The following is a 24,408-nucleotide window of genomic DNA, read 5'->3' on the forward strand; positions in this document are numbered from 1 at the left end:
TTTCCATCAAAATAATAAAAATAATAATAGTATCAGTTTCACTTAGATTTACTTTAAGAGGGCTGGGAAACATTAAGAGTATGGATGTTCAGCTATAACCAAGTGCAGCATGACTAGGTGGTTATTTTGTAATCTATGGAGAATATTTTTTTAAATAATAAACGCTGTTATTCCATAACGTACCGGTACTAACTAAATACATAACGAGCAATTTTTGCTACCACTTATCTGCAGTAGTACACCAAGTCGAAGGGTTAAACCTCTCCCTTCGTCTTTCAGCTGTGTGATGTGCGTTCAGGTTTCTGTGTGAACATGTGACCGTGTTATTGTGCGGCTGTCCATGTGATCTGTTGGTTCCCTGCAACACATCACTCACTGCTAAGCCTGTGTAAGAAAGAGAGGGCAGGCTGAAGAGCAGCTAGAGAGGCTCACGCAGCCTTTGGCACGCCGGTGTTTCAGCGAACCTGCATCCAGCTGAAGAAAGATACCGCCTACTTGAACACAGACCCGAAGTTCCAGAAGAGGCAGAAACCAAGAAGAATTATACCGCGTTGCTCTTGTAGCAAATTTATTGTATTTTGTTTATATTTATGTTTTTTTTTGTTGGTTCTTCTGGTTTTTGCGATTGCACTACCCTGCTGACTGAGAAGGATGTCTGAGTTTTAATTCGCTTTGCAACACGACTTGAATGCTTCGCTGCCGTGTGGATTGAGGTAACGTGTTTCTGCTTCTGTACTGCAGTTAACGTGTTTCAGTTTGTAGCTGTGAACTCTGCATCTTTTTTCACTTGTTGCTAGGCTCTTTTCCAAGTGCTTAAATTATGTAAGACGTGAAAAGATCTTAACACAACCGGCGTAGCTAATACATTTCACTGCATCTGTTCCGTGTTCTCAGGGATCGAAAACATAATGGCATAGATAAACGCGTTTAGGCGAGCAGAGCTAATACAGCGCGATTACATTTTTTGAAGTGTACACATTTTGGTTTTTAGACACGGCAACGACCACTTGTCACTGCAGAAAATAAATGCTGACACCCACGTATTATCCTAAAGATACAATAAGCCATAATAATAATAAATAATAATAATAGTTATTATTATTATTATTATTATTATTATTATTATTATTATTATTATTATTAGTTTATTATTATTACGTCAATTATTAAACGAAATTAAGGCATTTTTGTTGCGTACAGTTGCCAATTGTATTGTCTTGTAATACTGTACAGAATTGCAAGTAAACATTTTTGGTGGTTAAGGGAACTCTGTAGGGTTGTGAACAGCAGGCTATTATATAACTTATTGACTATATATTTGCTAGTTTTCTTTGTATTTCTTCGACATGTATATTTTTCTGCAGCGTTTAGTGAATGGAACATTTTAAGCCTCGCTTTGTGTTTTATTGATGCACTGTGTGTTATTGGCTATCTCGATGCTCATTGTGTAAGGTGAGATACCCCCACCCAAAAGCAGATCTTTTGTGCAAATTATTTTTGGTACTTGGAATTTCCTGTGTCTTTATACAAAGTAGCACTGTGTATGCTACAACGAGAGTGTTTGACAACCAGAAAGCAATCAGCATAAATGTATGCAATGCAATCTCTTTCCCTCCTCCTCATCGTCCTCAGAGTGGATGTAGCAAATATTATATTCCCTCATGTATTTCAATTTCAACCCTTTTCAGTCTTTGCATTACTGAATTTAGTGTATACTTTTAACTCGATCGTTTGCTTTCAGGTTTTCCTATAAGTCTACCACTAACGTTTGCAAAATGTTTGTCTGACCAGCGAGCTTGTTAATCTTAACATCGCAAAATAAAAAGCTTCTGCTACGGCCATTGTGTTTGCATATACTGTATGTGCAAAAGGTGAAGCGTGGCTTCATTAACGCTCCCGACTCGAAGACTGGAACGCGAGGTTTCAACCCCAAATCATGCAGTACCTCTTTCCCTGATCCAGGCACATGCTCCTTACACCTTATCAAGCAAAAAGAAAACACGTCAACGTGGACTGTCATTCCGGGTTTTAAAAAAGTACGACAGGGAATTTCCTAAACTTTAGACTACTGAACTTCATTGAGTCCTTGGCAAGCGCCCTGCAAACCATTTATTTCCCTCTGTTATTTAAATAATAGAAAGACAGATAACAGTAGGTGTGTTTGGAACCAATGCATATCACAGTGTTTTATAATCAGAGTAGAGATTACAAAACATTACAAGTACTTCCCTATTTCGAGAAAGTGAAGGGAAGTGTGGGGAGTATAAACCATAGAAGCAAAAGCCAACACGGGATTCTCCAGTAAAAAGCCAACACAGGATTCTCCAGTAATCCAGTAAAGGATTCTCAGCTCTTCACAATGCTGTGTTTACTTGGAAGAGGCAGGGACAGTTTTACAAGGCAAGCCCCTGCAGCTGTACAACAGGTACCTGCATGTTCATTTGTAGTTTCTCAATTAACCCAGTTCAAAGCTGTTGTACAGGGTCAGATAAATAAAAAGGCTTCTTCAGCACACCTCCATCCCACTATCCATCTCACTTCGCAGTTGGACACGCTTCACCTTTTGGCCATGAAATATATGCATACACAATGGCCGTAGCAGAAGCTGTTTATTTTGCGATGTTAAGATCAGCAAGCTCGTAGGGCAGACAAACATTAGTGGCAGACTTGCTCATAGGAAAGCAAATGATCACTAAAGTGAACACTAAATTCAGTACTGGAAAGACTGAAAAGGGTTGAGGACTATGAGGAGGAGGGAAAGAGATTGCATTGCATACATTTATGCTGATTGCTTTCTGATTGCTTTCTGGTTGTAGCATGTACAGTGCTACTTTGTATAAAGACACAGGAAATTCAAACTACCAACAATAATTTGCCTTTGTGGACAAGGCTCATTTCCATGTCATTGGAAAGTGCAGGAACAATGTGCTTTCACAAATACAACATGCACCGGGTTAGAGAAATAGGACAAGATAGCAAAGAACTATATAAGAGCTACATTGAAAATACAGATCTGTGGTATAGATTCATTATAAATGAATACATACCGGTGTATATTTAGGTGCTGCAGTGGAGTTTAATCATATTGCAGTTTTAGTTCCCACATACAGTAAGACTGTGAATGTTTCTGCGTAAGGTTAGTAAAGCTAGGTTGGTTTCCCCTCTTGGTTTCGTTTCCCCTCTGCTAGATAGCAACAGTTGGTGTCCTTCTGGAATGCTGGTTTGGTGGACTGATGCTGCATGCTAAGTGGAGGAATCCTCTGATGCTGGTGGTAATTTGAGACTGTTATGGGCAGTGGAGGAAGTGTCCTGTCTTGTTTGTTCTGGGGAATAAAGGGTTTCTCTGGAGTGGTGAGTTGGCTTGTTGGTTGACCTGTAGGTTGTCATTGTTAGCTGCCTGACCCTGATTTAGATCAGAGTTCAAGCCCAGTCATAAAGGACCCCTGATGGCAGTAGTGTGGAGTAGTGGTTAGGGTTCTGGACTCTTGACCGGAGGGTCGTGGGTTCAGTCCCAGGTGGTGGACACTGCTGTTGTACCCTTGAGCAAGGTACTTTACCTAGATTGCTTCAGTAAAAAAAAACCAACAGTATAAATGGGTAATTGTATGTAAAAAAAGAATGTGATATCTTGTAACAATTGTAAGTTGCCCTTGATAAATAGTGTATTTTTGTTTGGGTTGTAAATAAAGTTAGTTGAAATCCATAAGTTTGTGCTAGATATGGCAGGGCTGGGAATTAGAATTCCTTTGTAATGAGACAGGTGTGGAAGGTGGCCAGGTGTTCATTGATTAACTGGTTGTCATTTAGCCCTGGCCACATGCTATACAAGAGGAGCTGAGAAACCAGTTCCTTTGTTCTTTTTCAAGCCTGGAGATGAATTGGTGGAGAACCCTCATGGCTGTGTGTTTAACCAGGGTGAGCAAACAAGGCAGCCAGCGAGTTCTCACCATGTGTAGACCGGGATAACCACCATAAGGACAGGGATTCATTTAGGGGATTCTATCCCACCCCAGTGTATTAGAGTTCCATAGACTGGGTCCCGGGTATATTTTGAGTTCCAGAGGCTGGGTCCCTGGTATATTTTGAGTTCCAGAGGCTGGGTCCCTGGTATATTTTGAGTTGCAGAGGCTGGGTCCCTGGTATATTTTGAGTTGCAGAGGCTGGGTCCCTGGTATATTTTGAGTTCCAGAGGCTGGGTCCCTGGTATATTTTGAGTTCCAGAGGCTGGGTCCCTGGTATATTTTGAGTTGCAGAGGCTGGGTCCCTGGTATATTTTGAGTTGCAGAGGCTGGGTCCCTGGTATATTTTGAGTTGCAGAGGCTGGGTCCCTGGTATATTTTGAGTTGCAGAGGCTGGGTCCCTGGTATATTTTGAGTTGCAGAGGCTGGGTCCCTGGTATATTTTGAGTTCCAGAGGCTGGGTCCCTGGTATATTTTGAGTTCCAGAGGCTGGGTCCCTGGTATATTTTGAGTTGCAGAGGCTGGGTCCCTGGTATATTTTGAGTTGCAGAGGCTGGGTCCCTGGTATATTTTGAGTTGCAGAGGCTGGGTCCCTGGTATATTTTGAGTTCCAGAGGCTGGGTCCCTGGTATATTTTGAGTTGCAGAGGCTGGGTCCCTGGTATATTTTGAGTTGCAGAGGCTGGGTCCCTGGTATATTTTGAGTTCCAGAGGCTGGGTCCCTGGTATATTTTGAGTTCCAGAGGCTGGGTCCCTGGTATATTTTGAGTTGCAGAGGCTGGGTCCCTGGTATATTTTGAGTTGCAGAGGCTGGGTCCCTGGTATATTTTGAGTTCCAGAGGCTGGGTCCCTGGTATATTTTGAGTTCCAGAGGCTGGGTCCCTGGTATATTTTGAGTTGCAGAGGCTGGGTCCCTGGTATATTTTGAGTTGCAGAGGCTGGGTCCCTGGTATATTTTGAGTTCCAGAGGCTGGGTCCCTGGTATATTTTGAGTTCCAGAGGCTGGGTCCCTGGTATATTTTGAGTTGCAGAGGCTGGGTCCCTGGTATATTTTGAGTTGCAGAGGTTGGGTCCCTGGTATATTTTGAGTTCCAGAGGCTGGGTCCCTGTATCTCCCTATATAGTGTACTGCACAGCCGAACTGCTGCAGGCCACTTTTGTGTTGCTAGTTGTGTTTTTACTGTGTTTTGTTTTGGTTATTGTAAATCTTTGTAAATAAATCCTGAGTGCCTGTGTGGCCACAGCCTCCAGTCTCTCTCCTCTGGTCGGGAAAGAATACTTTTCAAATTGGTGATATTTCTTGAATGAAAGTAAGAGATTTTGGTGCCATTTCTAATGTGGTTCAAAAGAATTATCTGGGTCACAGATCAAGTTTCTCATTTCCACTCTAAATTCAGGAGAGAAGTCGTCAAGGACGAAATCAAACAAATGCATATCATTTTGTTGTTTCTGAGATCACAGAATCATTACCTGTTTTATCCTTTGAGTTTAGCCCTAAAAAGTTTTTTTACATCCAATTTTTGATGTCAGCAAGACAGCTATTCCAGATATTTGCAGCAGAGATATCACCCCATTTGAGAGATAGATGTAAGTGGGTATTGTCAGCGTAGCAATGAAAATGAACTTCATGTCTACAAATAATGTTGCCTAAAGGTAGCATATACAAAGAAAAAAGAATTGGGCCAAAAATCGAGCCCTGTGGGACCCCACATGTAACCTTTGACAAAAAATAAGTCTGCTCCTCAATTTTAACAAATTGAAGCCTGTTGTAGAGATAGGATCGAAACCAAGACAGAGAACAACATGACAATCTGACCATATTTTTAAGGCGATCAATTAAAACAGAATGATCAATAGTGTCGAATGCAGCACTTAAATCTAATAATATAAGAACCGAAGGTGAGCCCATGTCAGAGGATAACAGCATATCATTAACCACTCTAATAAGTGCTGTCTCAGAGCTATGAGAAGATCTGAACCCAGACTGAAATGTCTCCTATATCTTATGAACTCCCAGAAATGTGTTCAGTTGCTCAGCCACTACTCTTTCTAAGACTTTAGACAGGAATGGGAGATTGGAGATAGGCCTGTAGTTGCTAAGAACATTGGGATCTAAGGTGGGTTTCTTGAGCAGAGGCTTTACTACAGCAGTCTTGAATGTGTTAGGAACAGTACACGATAAAAGAGAACTGTTAACAATATTCAAAAGTGCAGTGTTTATTTTCGAGAATAATGGAGTGCTGACAGCGAGTGTTGATATTAGGGTGTTCTTGTGCAGGAAGTACGAGAGAGGATCCATTAAGGGCCTCTTTAGGGAAAGGGAAATCCAGCTCGAGGGATGCTTAATGGGAGTAGACTTGTTTACACAAAAACACACAGGAAAAAAATGGCTTGCCTTTTTACTGCAGAATAACAAGGAGAAAACTGAACTCTAAACTTTGTGTTTTAAAGATGCATCTTTCTTTCTGTTTTGTTCCAGTGTGAATGGCTTAGTATTAATGGCCAATAGTTTCCTTTCCATCAGACAAACCGTAGCCTATGTTTCAACCTCATGAAGTAGCAAGATACTTCTTCCCTATTCACAGCAGTGGCATCACTGCTTGACTGCCTTTCTAAAACATGAAACCTACATGTTAGAATAAATGACATCCTTACCAGCGTTGTGCTTTTAAAGTAGGCAAAGCTCAGGCTTGAATTGAGTCCTTCTTATTTTCAGGATGTGGGTTGATAATGTATTTTTGAAGATAATATTGCAAATATGTAACATTTCTCTGTGGATAATTTATATATATATATATACAGTGCCTTGCGTAAGTATACCCCCCTTGGACTTTTCCACATTTTGCAGTGTTACAACCTGGAATTAAAATGGATTTAATTGGGATTTTTACCATTTTATTTACACAACATACTTAACCCTTTGAAGGTGCAAAATATTTTTTTATTGTGACACAAAAGTTAATTAAACAAAAAAAAGACATTTATTGGTTGCATAAGTATTCACCCCCCTGAGTCAATACTTGCTAGAAGCACCTTTGGCAGCAATTACAGCTTTGAGTCTTTTTGCTTTGCACATCTGGATCCTGCAATTTTTGCCCATTCTTCTTGGCAAAATTGCTCAAGCTCTGTCAAGTTGGATGGGGACCGTTGGTGAACAGCAATTTTAAAGTCTTGCCACAGATTCTCAATCGGATTGAGGTCTGGGCTTTGACTGGGCCATTCTAAGGCATTCAGGTTCTTGTTTTTAAACCAATCCAGTGTCGCTTTGGCTGTGTGTTTAGGGTCATTGTCCTGCTGGAAGGTGAACCTCCGCCCCAGTCCCAGGTCTCTTGCAGACTGAAACAGGTTTTCCTCTAGAATTTCCCTGTATTTGGCTCCATCCATCTTGCCCTCAATCCTGACCAGTTTCCCAGTCCCTGCCGATGAAAAGCATCCCCATAACATGATGCTGCCACCACCATGCTTCACCGTGGGGATGGTGTTCTCAGGTTCAATTTTGGTCTCATCAGACCAGATAACCTTTTCCCACATGTTTGCTGTGTCTCCCACATGCCTTTTGGCAAAATCCAAACGGGATTTGATATGGGTTTTTTTCAGCAATGGCTTTCTTCTCGCCACTCTTCCATAAAGCCCAGCTTTGTGGAGCATCCGGGTTATAGTTGTCCCATGGACGGTTTCTCCCATCTCAGCTGTGGATCTCTCCAGCTCCTTCAGAGTTACCATTGGCCTCTTGGTTGCTAATGCCCTCCTTACCTGGTCACTGAGTTTTGGTGGACGGCCTTCTCTAGGCAGAGTCGCGGTTGTGCCATATTCTTTCAATTTTTTAATAATGGATTTAACGGTGCTCCGGGGGATGTTCAAAGTTTGGGATATTTTTTTATAACCCAACCCTGATTGGTGCTTCTCCAGAACTTTATCCCGGACTTGTTTTGATAGCTCCTTGGTCTTCATGATGCTGTTTGTTTAGATATGCTCTCTAACAAACTCTGGGGCCTTCCAGAAACAGGTGTATTTAATCTGAGATCATGTGATACTTTAATTGCACACAGGTGGACTCCATTCAACTAATTATGTGACTTCTGAAGGCAACTGGTTGCACCAGAGCTTATTTAGGGGTGTCACAACAAAGGGGGTGAATACTTATGCAATTAAGACTTTTCAGTTTTTTATTTGTAAATAATTTTGAAAAATATGTAGATTTCTTTCCCCATTTCGACATTATGGACTATTTTGTGTAGATCAGTGACAAAAAATCCTAATTAAATCCATTTTAATTCCAGGTTGTAACACTACAAAATGTGGAAAAGGCAGATAGGTTTATCGATTGTTTGAGTAGTATTTTTCCTTAGGATAACAAAGTACTGAGCTCAAGACATGTGATTTCATAAAAACGCCAGGTGCTCAGTGTTTGGTATTTGAGTTGAGTTAAAATTGCCAAAATGAGTTGATTAAGAATCTGTATAAATAGCCATTCGAAAAGACATGATTTTAATTAACGCAAGAACAGCGAAAGATACAACCATGCAGTATGATATCGGCATGATTGAAGGCGGCCTGTCTGTGAGAGATTATTACAGCGTACATAGTAACCTATTATTATTGTTATTATTTGTTTATTTAGCAGACGCCTTTATCCAAGGTGACTTGCAGAGACTAGGGTGTGTGAACTATGCATCAGCTGCAGAGTCACTAACAATTACGTCTCACCCAAAAGACGGAGCACAAGGAGATTAAGTGACTTGCTCAGGGTCACACAATGAGTCAGTGGCTGAGCTGGGATTTGAACCGGGGACCTCCTGATTACAAGTCCTTTTCTTGTAACCTATACCATATAACTGGTGAAGAATTTATTTTGGCTTTATTGGCGGTTTTGATTGGATCTCCAATAATACTTGCACCAATCAGAGGGTTGCATACAGTGCTGGTAGCGATCCTGCCCTCTGACCGACTGGTATACAGAACAGGTTAAAGAAGTGCTGGAAGAAAGAAAGAATGTGTCAGATGTCAAAGTGGATATAAGAATGGCAGTGATGAAGTCAATTTGCTTGAAAACATTAAAGGTAGACCGGACATTTCCATCAATGGATTTAAAAAATCTAGAACTGATGATGCGATCAGAAACCCAGAGGCAGAGTGCGCCTGCTACTGTAGTAGGACTGTTCTATTTTTGTGCTATTTTTTTAGAAGGGTTTAATTAAGTAACAGCCTAAATTGTTTGAGGCAGACTTAAAAGTCAATACATTGAAGATACGACTATTACTGAAGACCTCCATCGTGCAGGTATCGCAAAGTCCATAAACAAAACAAAATGTTAAAATAAATTAGTTCTGTACCATATAAAACTGACCTGATTTTACCAGTGCTTGCTAGTCTATTAACCAGTTTAAAATTATTTCAAAGCAAATTAAAGCATTTTAGTTCCAGCTTTATTGTTAAGGTTTTCACACGTGGCAATACTGTCCTAGAATAACTACATGGGGGAGGCAAAAAGTTTGAGAACCGCTGTATTAGATGATTAAATTGCACTGATTATATAGCCTGCTCCACCACTTATAAAAAGGGTGTCCCTAATTATCTCAGAATTCCACCGTACATTTTCTGTTACAGAGCTAGGTATTTCTGCCACAGGACATGTAAGACAGCTTCACCCTGTAATACGGTTCCTCTTATAGCTTTTGTATAAGTGTTTAATAGTCAGGTAGCTCATGCAAAATCAACTGGCTATTCATGAGTAGCAGGAAACAGTAGGAAGCCTGCGCTGTGAAGCATAGAGCAATAGTAATAATAAAGAAATGGAAACAGACCAAAGCATTTGAGGATTGTGTTTCTTAACAGACGATACAGACAATCCAGCCATTTACCACTCTCAACCTGACGTGACCTAATGCTGGCCTTGCAGAACGTTCCTCTAATTGAAATAGCATAAGATGTCATTTGTGGGATAATGATTGGAGCTCAAGAAAGGTTCTGGAATGGCAGCACTGAAGTTCTCCACTGTAGATTCCCTGTAAGTGTGTATGCCTCAAGCACAGTGGTGATTGTTTGATGTTCAGATCACAAACTCATTTCTAAGTTGGATTTGAACTCATCAGAGGCAAAAAACTTGTATGTGAATTCACTGCTCCACCTACATACTACACTTAAAAAAAAAAAAAACCCAAGCAAATGATTTGCATAACATTTCCTTATGCTGCAAATGACCTCCAGAACTGATTAGACTTAGTGATACAAATAAGGCATTAATCATTAGAAAAATATGTCATAAAGCATTCCTTTAATTGCCGGTTGCTATGGTCACTAATCCAGCAGCCAACGTCAGCTGCTGCAGATACACACTGCTGGCACTTTCAGTCCATTCCAAACCAGGTCTTTGTTCCAACCAGGTTCTTTAATTATTCAATTGGGCTGCATTATAACATTTCATGAAGTGTACAGTGTAACCCAGCCACCAGGTAACCGACTCTGAACTGTGTATGGCTGGGGTATTAACATTGCCGTGACTTACAGTAAGTAGCGGGGTTCAAAAAAATATAGTGATATACGTCCACACGTACCTGTCATTTTTCTTTTCGTAGTTTGTACACTTATAAGTTTAAAGTCTGTTTCAAAGCTCTTTTCAAAATGTCCGCTCTAGTGCACTGGGGTTTGAGATCTGTCCTCTAAATCACTGCAGGAAAAGCAATAAGAAGAATGAAAGAACAACAACATGCTCTGGCTTTTCTGTTCCATACCACATCATGGATCATTTTTGCAGTGTTACCTGTCTGACAATGTGGGCAAAAATCCTCACACTCTCAGTTTACTAAGCGGACATTTTGAAAAGAGCTTTGAGACAGACTTTCAAGTTAACAATGAAAAGAGAAATGACAGGTACGTTATTTAAACAGTTGTAGCAGCATGTGGGGATGTGGAACTCTATGTGTCTGTGTTTTTCTATGATGTTTTTACAATATTTTGAACAGGGATACAACTATTGTATTTGTGTTGTACTGCTGGTCAGTAAGTTTTGACTGAGAAACAGGCATTTACCCGTCTTCTCTGTTTTCGCAGATGCTGAAGAGATGGAGCTGAGCTGCAGAGAAGTGCCCCTCTATGTAAGTAGTGCCGTGTGCTCCACAGACTAGACCCTGGGTGCTTTACCAGGCTGCTTCAGAGTCAGAGTTGAATTGAGACACATGTGAAACAGAAGAACACGGGTCATTGTTTCTGTAACACACTGAGTAACTTCAGCTTCATCAGACCAGCATTACAGAGGACGAGGTTCATTGACATTCTGGCTCAAAAAACAACAAACAATAAATAATTACCTGCTTGTTGTTTTTTTTTTGTTAAAGTGTTACAGAACCCCCTGCAGTATTTAAAAGATTACACATTACTTTACCTTTGCTGTATCCGGAAGTATATTTTTCAATCCCGGTTTTGTATTTTTATTCACACATCATAGGTAAGTCAATTAGTGATTGTTTGTTTTTTTGTTTGTTCTCGGGAACGTTCTCCAGGAGAATGAGAATTTGTCTTCGGAACAAGTTCCAAGTAGAACACTTGTACAATCTAGCCAGAAATAACTTGGTTGCAGTGCTTGTTCTGAGTAGTTGTCTTGCTGGCAAAGTTTCTTTTTTTTTATCAGTTTTTATGCATTTCCAGTCCAAACAGTCTCTGATCTTTAGGATAAAAAGAAAAGAAAAAACCCAAACAATGGAGAACAGTCTAGAGATTTTTTGGGTGTGTCATTCATTGACACTAAAGGAATCTGTAATGCTGCCTAAATATATCTGCGCAGCTCTCTGAATGGTATTATTGTAGCCACAAGGTCAACCTTTATTATCAAAAGTGTAACTGCAAATAAAACTTGAGGGACCCTGTGAACGGGCAGCGTTGTGGTGCAGCTTTTAACAGCTGTAAAAATAGCAGCAGAGGCCAAATGTGGCAGTTTTGTGCATATTTATTTACAAACAAAAACAGCATACCTGTTCATCCAGTAAATGGGTACTGTGTCTTTAAATACCTCACAGCTATATACAACAGAGCCCAGGCAGAGCAAAGTTATAAATAGGCTTGCTACTATTCGATTTTTGAGAACTCAACGTTTAATGAGCTTTACAGATTAATATCGAAAAGTAGCAAACCTAGTTATAAACTAGTGGTAAAGATCTTAACAGATAGAGCCCAGGCAGAGCAAGGTTATAAACTAGTGGTATACTTATTAACAGATTTAGGACTACACCACTGGCTAGCAACAGAAAGGGTTTTTAGCGGAGGAGCAATGTGAGGATCTTGTTCTTTATTGAGGGGTGTCACATTATGGGGTGAGATGGAGGCACCTGTTTGTCTGCCTGTCTCTCTGCCTGTATGTCACACTAAGTTTTTACATTTACCTAATGAAGCGCTTTGTCTATGGGAAACTGTGTGGCTGTCAGTATGTTTGAAAAGCTCTCGTGCTGTTGCCCAATGTCTGGGTCCAGTATGCCAAGTGCCACCCCTCTAGTTCAGTAATTACACTAAATTGCTTACTAAGGAAATACTGTATTAGCACCACTCCCAGTGTCTGCTCTCCTAGGGCTATGTGACTGCCAGCATTGTAAATTGTACGGTTTTATTAAATCATCCAAATTATTTTTGTAATGTTTAAGTAGATACTAGGGTGTATTTTCTATAGGTATTTGTGTATTTTCCAATGAAAACGTTGAATGTGTGGTTCTACTATCTAGTTACACTCATACTAATTTAAGGATGATATTATATGCAGCTGTAAACAGCCACTGCTTGCGTTTTCTGATAAATATCTGCGGAAGGATGTGTCTTCTACATCTCTATCAGAAGGGCTTTCTTGATGGTAGCTAGCTAGCTATTAAATATGTTTATTGGTGGCTTGGCGATTGTGGAGCACATTCATGACGTACCTTGTGTGAATAATTTCATTCCATTAGCTGAGTCATAACTTTTCCTGAAGAATGTATGATTTAGAAATCATCCTGCTAATTACTGGTGCATCTATTTTTATAAAATGTCTGAAGGGAAAGGTTCATTTCTGATATTAACACTCATTTTTCTTGGCCATTTAAGTAGTAGTAAGTACCATTTTTTTTTTTCTGTTCTTTATGTGTGTGTATATGTGTGTGCGTGTATATGTGTGCGCGTGTATATATATATATATATATATATATATATATATATATATATATATATATACACTTGTTACAGGCAAACCTCGAAACTGGGTGGATCGAGGAGTGCCCAACAGTGCCCGGTCAAAGTCCGAAATAAATCGCAGAGATATTTCATTGTATGTTTTCAGGGGACAGAGACTCACTCACTCAACTCACTCACTCACTCACTCACTCACTCAACTCACTCAACTCACTCACTCACTCACTCACTCACTCACTCACTCACTCACACACTCATCTCATTCATAAAAACTACGCAGGAAGTCCGGTTTCAGAAAATAGGCATATATTTAAAAATGTATTTTTATTTACGACATGACTATATAAAATATTTAAGGACATATAAGACTAATTTATTTTAAACACATTATTAAAATCTCGATGTGCATTACGTTCTTAACTAATTACACTCTCAGTCACTCCTCTGAGTACGCGCTCCAACTGCTTAACATAAACATTGTCAAACGTGAATCAGCTAGTCATTCATGTTCCACCCAGTAACTGCATCCATGTCTCTGATTGGACAGTTCAATACAACAGTTTTTGCCAGTTATTCGTTAATTATATGGAAAATTAAAAAGCGGTACGTCAGAGGAAAGAGGAACACACACTGGAGAAATTGTTTGCTGTTGTTCACCAAAAAGCGAGGCTGATCAAAATATTGCCTTTGGCAGGTAAAGAGTTTTTGGGTTACTTTTTTGTACTGTAAAGCTGCCCACTTAAGACACAGTATTTGTGAATGTATGAACATCTATTTCGATAATGTAGTTCCCATGTTGCAAACAGATGCAGCTGACAGACTGAGTTCCTATTATCTCTTTGGACGCTGTGTCAGAAAGCTGAAAAGTGGAATTTGGAGTTGAGCCAACTGACAGGGTGCTGTATGATCAGGACTAGAAGACAGCTGGGATTGAGTCCCAGGCTACTTTTTCATTGAATTATGTCTAATCAAATAGACACAAATAAAAGACCAAACAATGAATCACAGTTTTCCTGTTCTCTAGTAACAAGGCCAATGGTCTTGGTTCCAGGGGAACCCGTGATGATCGGAAAAGGTTGCTCAGGGGGTCTCCAGGAAATTCTAGAAACTTCTCTTTTGTAAAACAGCATTTATAGTTAATGAACAGAAAACAGAAATATTTCACTGCCGTGGAGGAAGCATGTCTTGTGAGACAACATAGATTTGTCACAGTTTTCTATTGGGGGTTCCTATTCAAAATATTGTAGTGAAGTTCAGTTATAAACATAAAATACCTGTACAGTAGTTACTGTCTGGAGAGCCAGATCCAGGAGTTATAACTGAATGAATGGTGTATTTTCAGGTGAAAAGCACTGAGAGGTGGGAGAGAGGAAGGTGATTGCTTGATTCTTTCAGTTTTCCCAACAACATGGAACTCTCTGACCTCAGCGTTCACCCTCTAGTGTGGATTTCCTTGCCAAACTGTTTCATAATTGATCCCTTCATCATAAATTCTGTCAATTTCTCCAGCTTCTAGCACTATCTCTAGGAAAACATTCTCAGACCACATGACTTGAGAGCTATTTTCCATTTGTGTTTACCAACTGTATCACACAGCCACCAGGTCTAAAATCCATGCTTACATCAAGTGCAGACTTTTAAATCCAAATAAATCAAACCCTTACTGACTTATCTGGTTTCCTGTTAATAGGGATATTTTGCACATTCTGTTCCCTAGTTATTCAATCATTTCTGGCTTTTTTATTTTATTTTTTTAGTCTGGCATCATATGAAGTTCTCATTGACTTTGCTGAGACTATTCTCCTGATTTTTTCCATGCAGACAGAATAGCTGACAATTCCATTACATTCCAAGCGTTTCCCTTTCTTCCGAGCTCGTGCGAGTGAGCCTCTTTTATCTGTGACTTACATTTCAGAGCTAATTTGTGCCCACCCTTCTCTTTTCTGCCACTTCCAAAGATTATAATTACGGGAAGTAATCGAATACCTTTGGCTTTGACAAAATGTGGGATCACTGTCACTGGAGCAGAAAAGGGTGTTCCTCCAGAGTAGTATAGCTTCCCACATGAAAGATCACCTGGATGACAATAGGAGCTTTCCCTCATAAGACTGTCACTTATTAAGGTACTTGCTGAGCTCAGTGTTGAGTGCTGCATGGGGAAACATTGTGTAACATCATTCCATATAGTAACTGTTGATAGCTATGAAACTTTACTTTGGTTTTGCTTAACTTGTTTCTGCATATTTCACCTTTTCTTGGATGTAATTTTTAGTCTCTTACTTGCTGTTTGAACATAAAAATCATTATATATCTCCCTTGCATTCCTTACTATCCATAACAAACCTTGCAGTAAATTGCATTTTTAAAGTTTAATTTCCTGGTCCACCAAAAAGGGTCCCATGAAGAAACTGTGTATTTCTCAGAGCAGAGCGCGCTCTGTGCAGACCAGAGTGCCGTGCACAGCTCTGCAAGAACACATCCTGTTTAGCAAGAAACACAGACACTGGTATATCAATATGGTAGAATCATTTGTTACAAGTTTTATTTTAAATAGCACTTTGATGCATTTTTACATATATATATATTAGTGTAATTATTATGGAGATATTTAGCTAGATATTTTATTTACATTTTTAGTTTAGATTTTTTGTTCCTTACTTTATGCTGGAAAAATATGTATCCTTTTCTTTTAGTGTTTATTGTGTGAATGTTTTCTTTTCAAATAAATTACTATTTGCAGTTTAGAAATCATATGCACACACAAATCATATAGACTAATAGAGAAGGAGTAATGATGTGGTATATATTTCAAGACATTTGACATTCTTTCAGTGGCCAGTCTGGGCTGTTTTGACTTGGTCTGGGAGAATAATGACCTAAAGGATTCTCTGTATTTATACAAGGAATAATCACATTTTACAATATGCCACACTCATGCAACAAAAATATATTGCATTAACGTACAATTCCTTGGTGTTTGTTTCCTAGCTTTCCGTCAGTTAAATGAGCCCTATGTGCATTCTAATTGTTGACCAGTTTGTTTACAGTTCATGGGCTTGCCCTCTACAGAGAGAGTTTGTCCTTTTGTCACCCTGTAGTAGAAGTGTTAAATATTCAAACTCTTTTTAAGCCCAGGAAGCAACATATAATTAAAAAAGGTATAAATACTAAAACCCTTTTATATCAAATGTAAAATATATTCAATTATGTGTAACAGTACTGCAACCCAAGTATCCATAGCACCCCTTGGTTATTGCTGACACTAACTCTGTCTGAATGAAAGCTTCCCCGCTGGATTTGTTCTGGTTAACTCATCAGGTTCTGGGATGCACCTGCAAAGTGAGATCAGGCGGCTGGGATATTCCTTCTTTTATCTGTGGTTATGAATCGTGTGCTCTGGAATGGTTCTGGACTGTTACAGTGTAGAGAGGGCACAAGCATTTGCAGTGTGTGCTTCCCCAGGAGAGACTGTGGTGTGTCCCACAGTACAGTGAAGGCTAGTTGTCATTAGCTTTGAGGTGCTGGGCATGAGGCAGGCAAGAGGATTTTTCTCCTGCGTTCAGTTTCACTCTATTGATCTGCTGAATGAACTGCTATTTTTGGCCACAGCACATACTGTAAGCTTGATGAAGACGGTAATCTTCTGGTTCCGTTGTTTAAAAAATAATTGTTTGTCTCATGGTTATTCTCTGTCAACTTGTGGCCAATTAGAGAATGCATCTTTACCAATTTTCGTTAACTCAATTTTCCTCTTCGAGTTCCATTGTTTCTGTTTTTCATTCAGGTTCATTTATGAAAGCCTTGGCTAGTCATGATTTTTCAGAGGTCCTGATTTAAACAGAAGCTTTTTTACAACAGGAACAGAGCTGCATTGACATGTGCAGATGCCAGTTGTGAGTGCTGGGAGTGCTTTTCTGTCCACTTGCTTTTCCTATTGCAGCAGTGCTCTGGTTACAGCATGTGCAGCTTCAGAGTGTGCCTTTTTGCCTGTGGTATCACTTTGTTTAATCTAATTGTGGCAATGCATTAACCCATAATTGCTCTAGCACACATAAACCAGTGTACAAACTTGGCTGGGTGAAAATGTCCAAGAACTAACTGAAACCAGATATGGGCAATTTAATTTCAAGTATTCTTGTACTGTATGTTAGACATTGAGTCATAATCTTCTCAGTTTAATCACAAAAAACATACCAATTTAGATACATGAAACCAATTGTTTCACTTCAATGTTAGATAACGGGCTAGGGGAAACTGACTCAAAGCTTTTACTCCAGTATAATTTGTACAAATGTTTGTGAAGGTAAAATACACCATGTTGCAAACCTAATAAGAAACTATTCATGTGCATGTCAAAGTGCTTCAGAATGTACTCTGTGTTGATTATATATATATATATATATATATATATATATATATATATATATATATATATATATATATATATATATATATATATATATACAGTGCCTTGCAAAAGTATTCAGGACCCCTGACCAATTCTCTCATATTACTGAATTACAAATGGTACACTGAAATTTCGTTCTGTTTGATATTTTACTTTACTGTAGGGATGGTGTACTTTGAGGCATGGGCAGTGTTAGGTTTGCACCACACATAGTGCTTTGAGTTTTGGCCAAAAAGCTCTATCTTGGTCTCATCTGACCACAAAACCTTTTCCCACATCGCAGCTGGGTCACTCTCATACTTTCTGGCAAACTCCAGACGTGCTTTCAGATGGTACTTTTTGAGTAACGGCTTCTTTCTTGCCACCCTCCCATACAGGACAGTGTTATGCAGAGCTCTTGATATGGTTGACTGGTGCACCATTACTCCACTCCCAGCCACTGAACTCTGTAGCTCCTTCAAAGTGATTGTTGGCCTCTCTGTGGTTTCTCTCACAAGTCTCCTTCTTGTTTGAGCGCTGAGTTTTGAGGGACGGCCTTTTCTTGGCAGTGCCTGGGTGGTGTGATGTAGCTTCCACTTCCTGATTATTGATCCAACTGTGCTCACTGGGATATCCAAACACTTGGATATTACTTTGTACCCTTTCCCTAATCTATGCATTTGTATTACTTTATCTCTAACTTCTGTAGAATGCTCTTTGGTCTTAATTTTCCTTCAGATTCACAGCCTGACCAATGATCCTTCAACAGTGGGGTTTTTATGCAGAAAATGTGACAGCAACTTTAATGGTTCACAGGTGGAGGCCAATGGTAAGGTAATTGTGTCCTCGTTAGAGCAATTTCTTTCATCGGTGTAAACTGGGAGCTTCCACAGCACAGGAGTTGAATACTTATGCAAGCAAGATATTTCAGTTTTTTATTTTTCTTAAAAATATTTCCCAACATAAAACCAATGTCACCTTACAATAATTGATTTTGAGTTTCAGAAATAAAAATTTTAAAATAAAATAAAATATGAAACAGAACAAAATTTCAATGTACCATTTGTAATTGAGTGATATGAGAGAATTGGTCAGGGGTCTGAATACTTTTGCAAGGCACTGTATATACACACACACACACACGCTAGTTATTTAAAGAATGCTTTTCAGTCTAATTTTTATGAATAATATTAAGTTTCGTATTCAGGAAACGGCTTCATTAATCCAAGTCTAGAACAGTTCCCTGAATATCAAACTGTATTTTATATAGGGCAGCAGTGTGGAGTAGTGGTTAGGGCTCTGGACTCTGGACTGGAGGGTTGTGGGTTCAATCCCCAGTGGGGGACACTGCTGTTGTACCCTTGAGCAAGGTACTTTACCTAGATTGCTCCAGTAAAAACCCAACTGTATATATAGGTAATTGTATGTAAAATAATGTGATATCTGTATAATGTGAAATAATGTATAATGTGATATCTTGTAACAATTGTAAGTCGCCCTGGATAAGGGCGTCTGCTAAGAAATAAATAATAATAATAAATAATAATAATCAATAAAAACATTATTTAAATAACTCAAATGAGGTTTGTTAATAAGTCCTGTTGAGGTACCTACAATATTTAGACATAATGTCATTAAACAGCATTCACCCTTCTCCAAATAGAATTCTAAAACCAAGGCTTTATAAACTTGTGCACTTATATATATATATATATATATATATATATATATATATATATAATTATACAGTACTGTGCAAAAGTTTTAGGCAGGTGTGAAAAAATGCTGTAAAGTAAGAATGCTTTCAAAAATAGACATGTTAATAGTTTATATTTATCAATTAACAAAATGCAAAGTGAGTGAACAGCAGAAGAATCTACATCAAATCAATATTTGGTGTGACCACCCTTTGCCTTCAAAACAGCATCAATTCTTCTAGGTACACTTGCACACAGTTTTTGAAGGAACTCGGCAGGTAGGTTGGCCCAGACATCTTGGAGAACTAACCACAGTTCTTCTGTGGATTTAAGCAGCCTCAGTTGCTTCTCTCTCTTCATGTAATTCCAGACAGACTCGATGATGTTGAGATCAGGGCTCTGTGGGGGCTATACCATCACTTCCAGGACTCCTTGTTCTTCTTTACGCTGAAGATAGTTCTTAATGACTTTCGCTGTATGTTTGGGGTCGTTGTCATGCTGCAGAATAAATTTGGGGCCAATCAGATGCCTCCCTGATGGTATTGCATGATGGATAAGTATCTGCTTGTACTTCTCAGCATTGAGGAGACCATTAATTCTGACCAAATCCCCAACTCCATTTGCAGAAATGCAGCCCCAAACTTGCAAGGAACCTCCACCATGCTTCACTGTTGCCTGCAGACACTCATTCGTGTACCGCTCTCCAGCCCTTTGGCGAACAAACTGCCTTCTGCTACAGCCAAATATTTCAAATTTTGACTCATCAGTCCAGAGCACCTGCTGCCATTTTTCTTCACCCCAGTTCCTGTGTTTTCATGCGTAGTTGAGTCGCTTGGCCTTGTTTCCACGTCGGAGGTATGGCTTTTTGGCCGCAAGTCTTCCATGAAGGCCACTTCTGACCAGACTTCTCCGGACAGTAGATGGGTGTACCAGGGTCCCACTGTTTTCTGCCAATTCTGAGCTGATGGCACTGCTGGACATCTTCCGATTGCGAAGGGAAGTAAGCATGATGTGTCTTTCATCTGCTGCAGTAAGTTTCCTTGGCCGACCACTGCGTCTACGGTCCTCAACGTTGCCCGTTTCTTTGTGCTTCTTCAAAAGAGCTTGGACAGCACATCTGGAAACCCCTGTCTGCCTTGAAATTTCTGCCTGGGAGAGACCTTGCTGATGCAGTATAACTACCTTGTGTCTTGTTGCTGTGCTCAGTCTTGCCATGGTGTATGACTTTTGACAGTAAACTGCCTTCAGCAACCTCACCTTGTTTAGCTGAGTTTGGCTGTTCCTCACCCTGTTTTATTCCTCCTACACAGCTGTTTCTGTTTCAGTTAATGATTGTGTTTCAACCTACATATTGAATTGATGATCATTAGCACCTGTTTGGTATAATTGTTTAATCATACACCTGATTATATGCCTACAAAATCCCTGACTTTGTGCAAGTGTACCTAAAAGAATTGATGCTGTTTTGAAGGCAAAGGGTGGTCACACCAAATATGGATTTGATTTAGATTTTTCTTCTTTTCACTCACTTTGCATTTAGTTAATTGGTAAATATAATCTATTAACATGTCTATTTTTGAAAGCATTCTTACTTTACAGCATTTTTTCACACCTGCCTAAAACTTTTGCACAGTACTGTGTATATATATATACACACACAGTGCCTTGCATAAGTATTCACCCCCCTTGGACTTTCCACATTTTGTAGTGTTACAACCTGGAATTAAAATTGATTTAATTAGGATTTTTTGTCACTGATCTACACAAAATAGTCCATAATGTCAAAGTGGGGAAAAAAATCTACATATTTTTCAGAATTATTTACAAATAAAAAACTGAAAAGTCTTGATTGCATAAGTATTCACCCCCTTTGTTGTGACACCCCTAAATAAGCTCTGGTGCAACCAATTGCCTTCAGAAGTCACATAATTAGTTGAATGGAGTCCACCTGTGTGCAATTAAAGTATCACATGATCTCAGATTAAATACACCTGTTTCTGGAAGGCCCCAGAGTTTGTTAGAGAGCATATCTAAACAAACAGCATCATGAAGACCAAGGAGCTATCAAAACAAGTCCGGGATAAAGTTCTGGAGAAGCACCAATCAGGGTTGGGTTATAAAAAAATATCCCAAACTTTGAACATCCCCCGGAGCACTGTTAAATCCATTATTAAAAAATGGAAAGAATATGGCACAACCACGACTCTGCCTAGAGAAGGCCGTCCACCAAAACTCAGTGACCAGGTAAGGAGGGCATTAGTCAGAGAAGCAACCAAGAGGCCAATGGTAACTCTGAAGGAGCTGGAGAGATCCACAGCTGAGATGGGAGAAACCGTCCATGGGACAACTATAACCCGGACGCCCCACAAAGCTGGGCTTTATGGAAGAGTGGCGAGAAGAAAGCCATTGCTGAAAAAAACCCATATCAAATCCCATTAGGATTTTGCCAAAAGGCATGTGGGAGACACAGCAAACATGTGGAAAATGTTCTCTGGTCCGATTAGACCAAAATTGAACTTTTTAGCCTTAGCGCAAAACGCTATGTGTGGCGCAAAGCCAACACTGCTCATCACCCTGAGAACACCATCCCCACGGTGGAGCATGGTGGTGGCAGCATCATGTTATGGGGATGCTTTTCATCGGCAGGGACTGGGAAACTGGTCAGGATTGAGGGCAAGATGGATGGAGCCAAATACAGGGAAATTCTAGAGGAAAACCTGTTTCAGTCTGCAAGAGACCTGGGACTGGGGCGGAGGTTCACCTTCCAGCAGGACAATTACCCTAAACACACGACCAAAGCTACACTGGATTGGTTTAAAAACAAGAACCTGAATGCCTTAGAATGGCCCAGTCAAAGCCCAGACCTCAATCCGATAGAGAATCTGTGGCAAGACTTGAAAATTGCTGTTCACCAATGGTCCCCATCCAACTTGACGGAGCTTGAGCAATTTTGCCAAGAAGAATGGTCAAAAATTGCAGGATCCAGATGTGCAAAGCTGGTAGAGACTTACCCAAAAAGACTCACAGCTGTAATTGCTGCCAAAGGTGTTTCTACCAAGTATTGACTCAGGGGGGTGAATACTTATGCAACCAACAAATGTCTTTTTTTTTGTTTAATTAACTTTTGTGTCACAATAAAAAATATTTTGCACCTTCAAAGTGTTAAGTATGTTGTGTAAATCAAATGGTAAAAATCCCAATTAAATCCATTTTAATTCCAGGTTGTAACACTACAAAATGTGGAAAAGTCCAAGGGGGGTGAATACTTATGCAAGGCACTGTATATATATATATATATATATATATATATATATATATATATATATAATTTGAGCTAAAATATATATGCCTGTGCTCGGTGAGTCCTGATAAAAGCCTTGAATTAGCTATTTTATCAAAGCAAGGGATTAACTATCCTTAGGTTTCAATTAGTTGCCCTAATTATTACCTCAGTGTGTTTACATTTAAATGTCTTGGAGTCAGCGAAGAATAAGGGCCAATTAAATTAATGGAACCTATTTATACAAGAAAAATGCCCAAGGGTGCCTCTGTGTCTAAGCAAGTTTACAGTTGCTGTTTTAACATAAAGAACATGCTATATATATTTATATACAATTCTCTGATAATTCATAAAAAAAAAAAAAATAAAAAAAAAATTGGTTGTTGGCAAAAAAAGCCCTTGAAATGATGATATATGAAGAAATCCCATGGGATGCATTCAGCCCTCTCTCCATGGAGATGCTTTCAGCTGGACCGGACTGACCTCTGTATCTCAAGCCTGGAGCTCTGCTTTGTGTCACTATGGTAAAAGTAACAGAATTGGAAAGAAAGGAAGCTGATCGCTAGAGCCATAAATCTGCAAGTATTAGGCTGATTTGTTTGTATTGGTGACGTTTATTGTCCCAGTGCACCCAACTGTGATGCTTTCCATTTGTGTAGCAGCTGACAGCCTTGTGCCCTTATCACTGATGATGCATTTCACAGTAATAGGATCCTGGGCAGCATGTGGCTGGCTTTTTTAATTAATCCACCTTGCTCTACCAGCCAACCCTTCTGCGTAAATACTAAATTAAAGATATCATGAAAAAGGAGATCAGGGTGAGAAACTTCCACTAGTGTTGGTTTTCAGAACTCCCCTTGTTCTAATATATTATTGAAATCAACAATTATTGAATTCAGTAGTTTGAACAATTTGCTGTAAATCTGCTCTGAACTGATCACTTGAATAAGTCTCACCTGTGTCTGTAGCATTGACTATTAGGAGTTGTTTGTGCAGCTATAAGGGAAGGAACAATGTGCTTAACAGGGATTGATCAAACTCCAGGCTACTGAGTCATTCAAGTAATATACTTAATTTATGCTAGTTTCGAAACCCAGGACTGGGTGCAGAGCTGCGTAATGTGAGTTTCTAACCCTGGAGATCACCACCATGACCTACATCCAATGTATGTACATATTGAAATTAAGATGTCACATGGCTCCAGGTTCACTGGGACAGTTTGGGACAGCTCAGGGTTTTAAAGGTGCATCACCACATAGGAGGCTGTGTGGTCCAGTGGTTAAAGAAAAGGACTTTTAATTAGGAGGTCCCCGGTTCAAATCCCACCTCAGCCACTCACTCATTGTGTGACCCTGAGCAAGTCACTTAACCTCCTTGTGCTCCGTCTTTCGGGTGAGACGTAATTGTAAGTGACGCTGCAGCTGATGCATAGTTCACACACCCTAGTCTCTGTAAGTCGCCTTGGATAAAGGTGTCTGCTAAATAAACAAATAATAATAAACAAATAATTCTGCTACTTGTAGCCCATCTCTGAAATAAAAACAGGTAGACTGAAGTTACATCAGTGCTTTTGGATGTGTGTAAATTGCCTTTTTATTTATTTATTTATTTTTAAAGTAGTTGCCAATTAGTTTTTTGTGTTTTCTCCCCAATTTAGTAGTGTCCAATTGTATTTCTTTTTTAGTGCTCAGCTCACCGCTACCACCCCTGCACTGACTTGGGAGCAGTGAAGACTAACACGTGCTGTCCTCTGAAGCATGTGCTGTCAGTCGACCGCTTCTTTTCACTCTGCAGGGCCGCCATGCTGCCAACCCAGAGCAACAGCATCGGAGGACAATGCAGTTCTGGGCAGCTTACAGGCAAGCTTGCAGGCGCCTGGTCAGACCACAGGGGTCGCTGGTGCGCGGTGAGCCGAGGACACTCTGGCTGACCTAACCCT

General features: G+C 39.7%; 1 protein-coding gene across 6 annotated transcripts in view; it reads left to right on the top strand.

Annotated features, from left to right (window-relative positions):
- Positions 1-342: 342 nt before the first annotated feature.
- The window catches only part of LOC117403843 (rho guanine nucleotide exchange factor 28-like), a 104,909-nt gene continuing 80,843 nt past the window's right edge, over positions 343-24,408 (top strand). For 4 of the 6 annotated variants that reach the window (XM_058991188.1, XM_058991123.1, XM_058991278.1 and 1 more), the window contains exons 1-2: positions 344-713; positions 11,009-11,052. In XM_058991188.1, coding sequence (XP_058847171.1) covers positions 11,020-11,052 — 33 coding nt within the window. In that variant the 5' untranslated portion in view covers positions 344-713; positions 11,009-11,019. Of the gene's footprint in view, positions 714-11,008; positions 11,053-24,408 lie in introns of all 6 variants that reach the window. The other 2 variants (XM_058991053.1, XM_058991323.1) reach the window with 2 other exon arrangements.

The sequence above is a fragment of the Acipenser ruthenus genome, chromosome 1, assembly GCF_902713425.1.
Source record: "Acipenser ruthenus chromosome 1, fAciRut3.2 maternal haplotype, whole genome shotgun sequence".
Lineage (NCBI taxonomy): Eukaryota > Metazoa > Chordata > Actinopteri > Acipenseriformes > Acipenseridae > Acipenser > Acipenser ruthenus.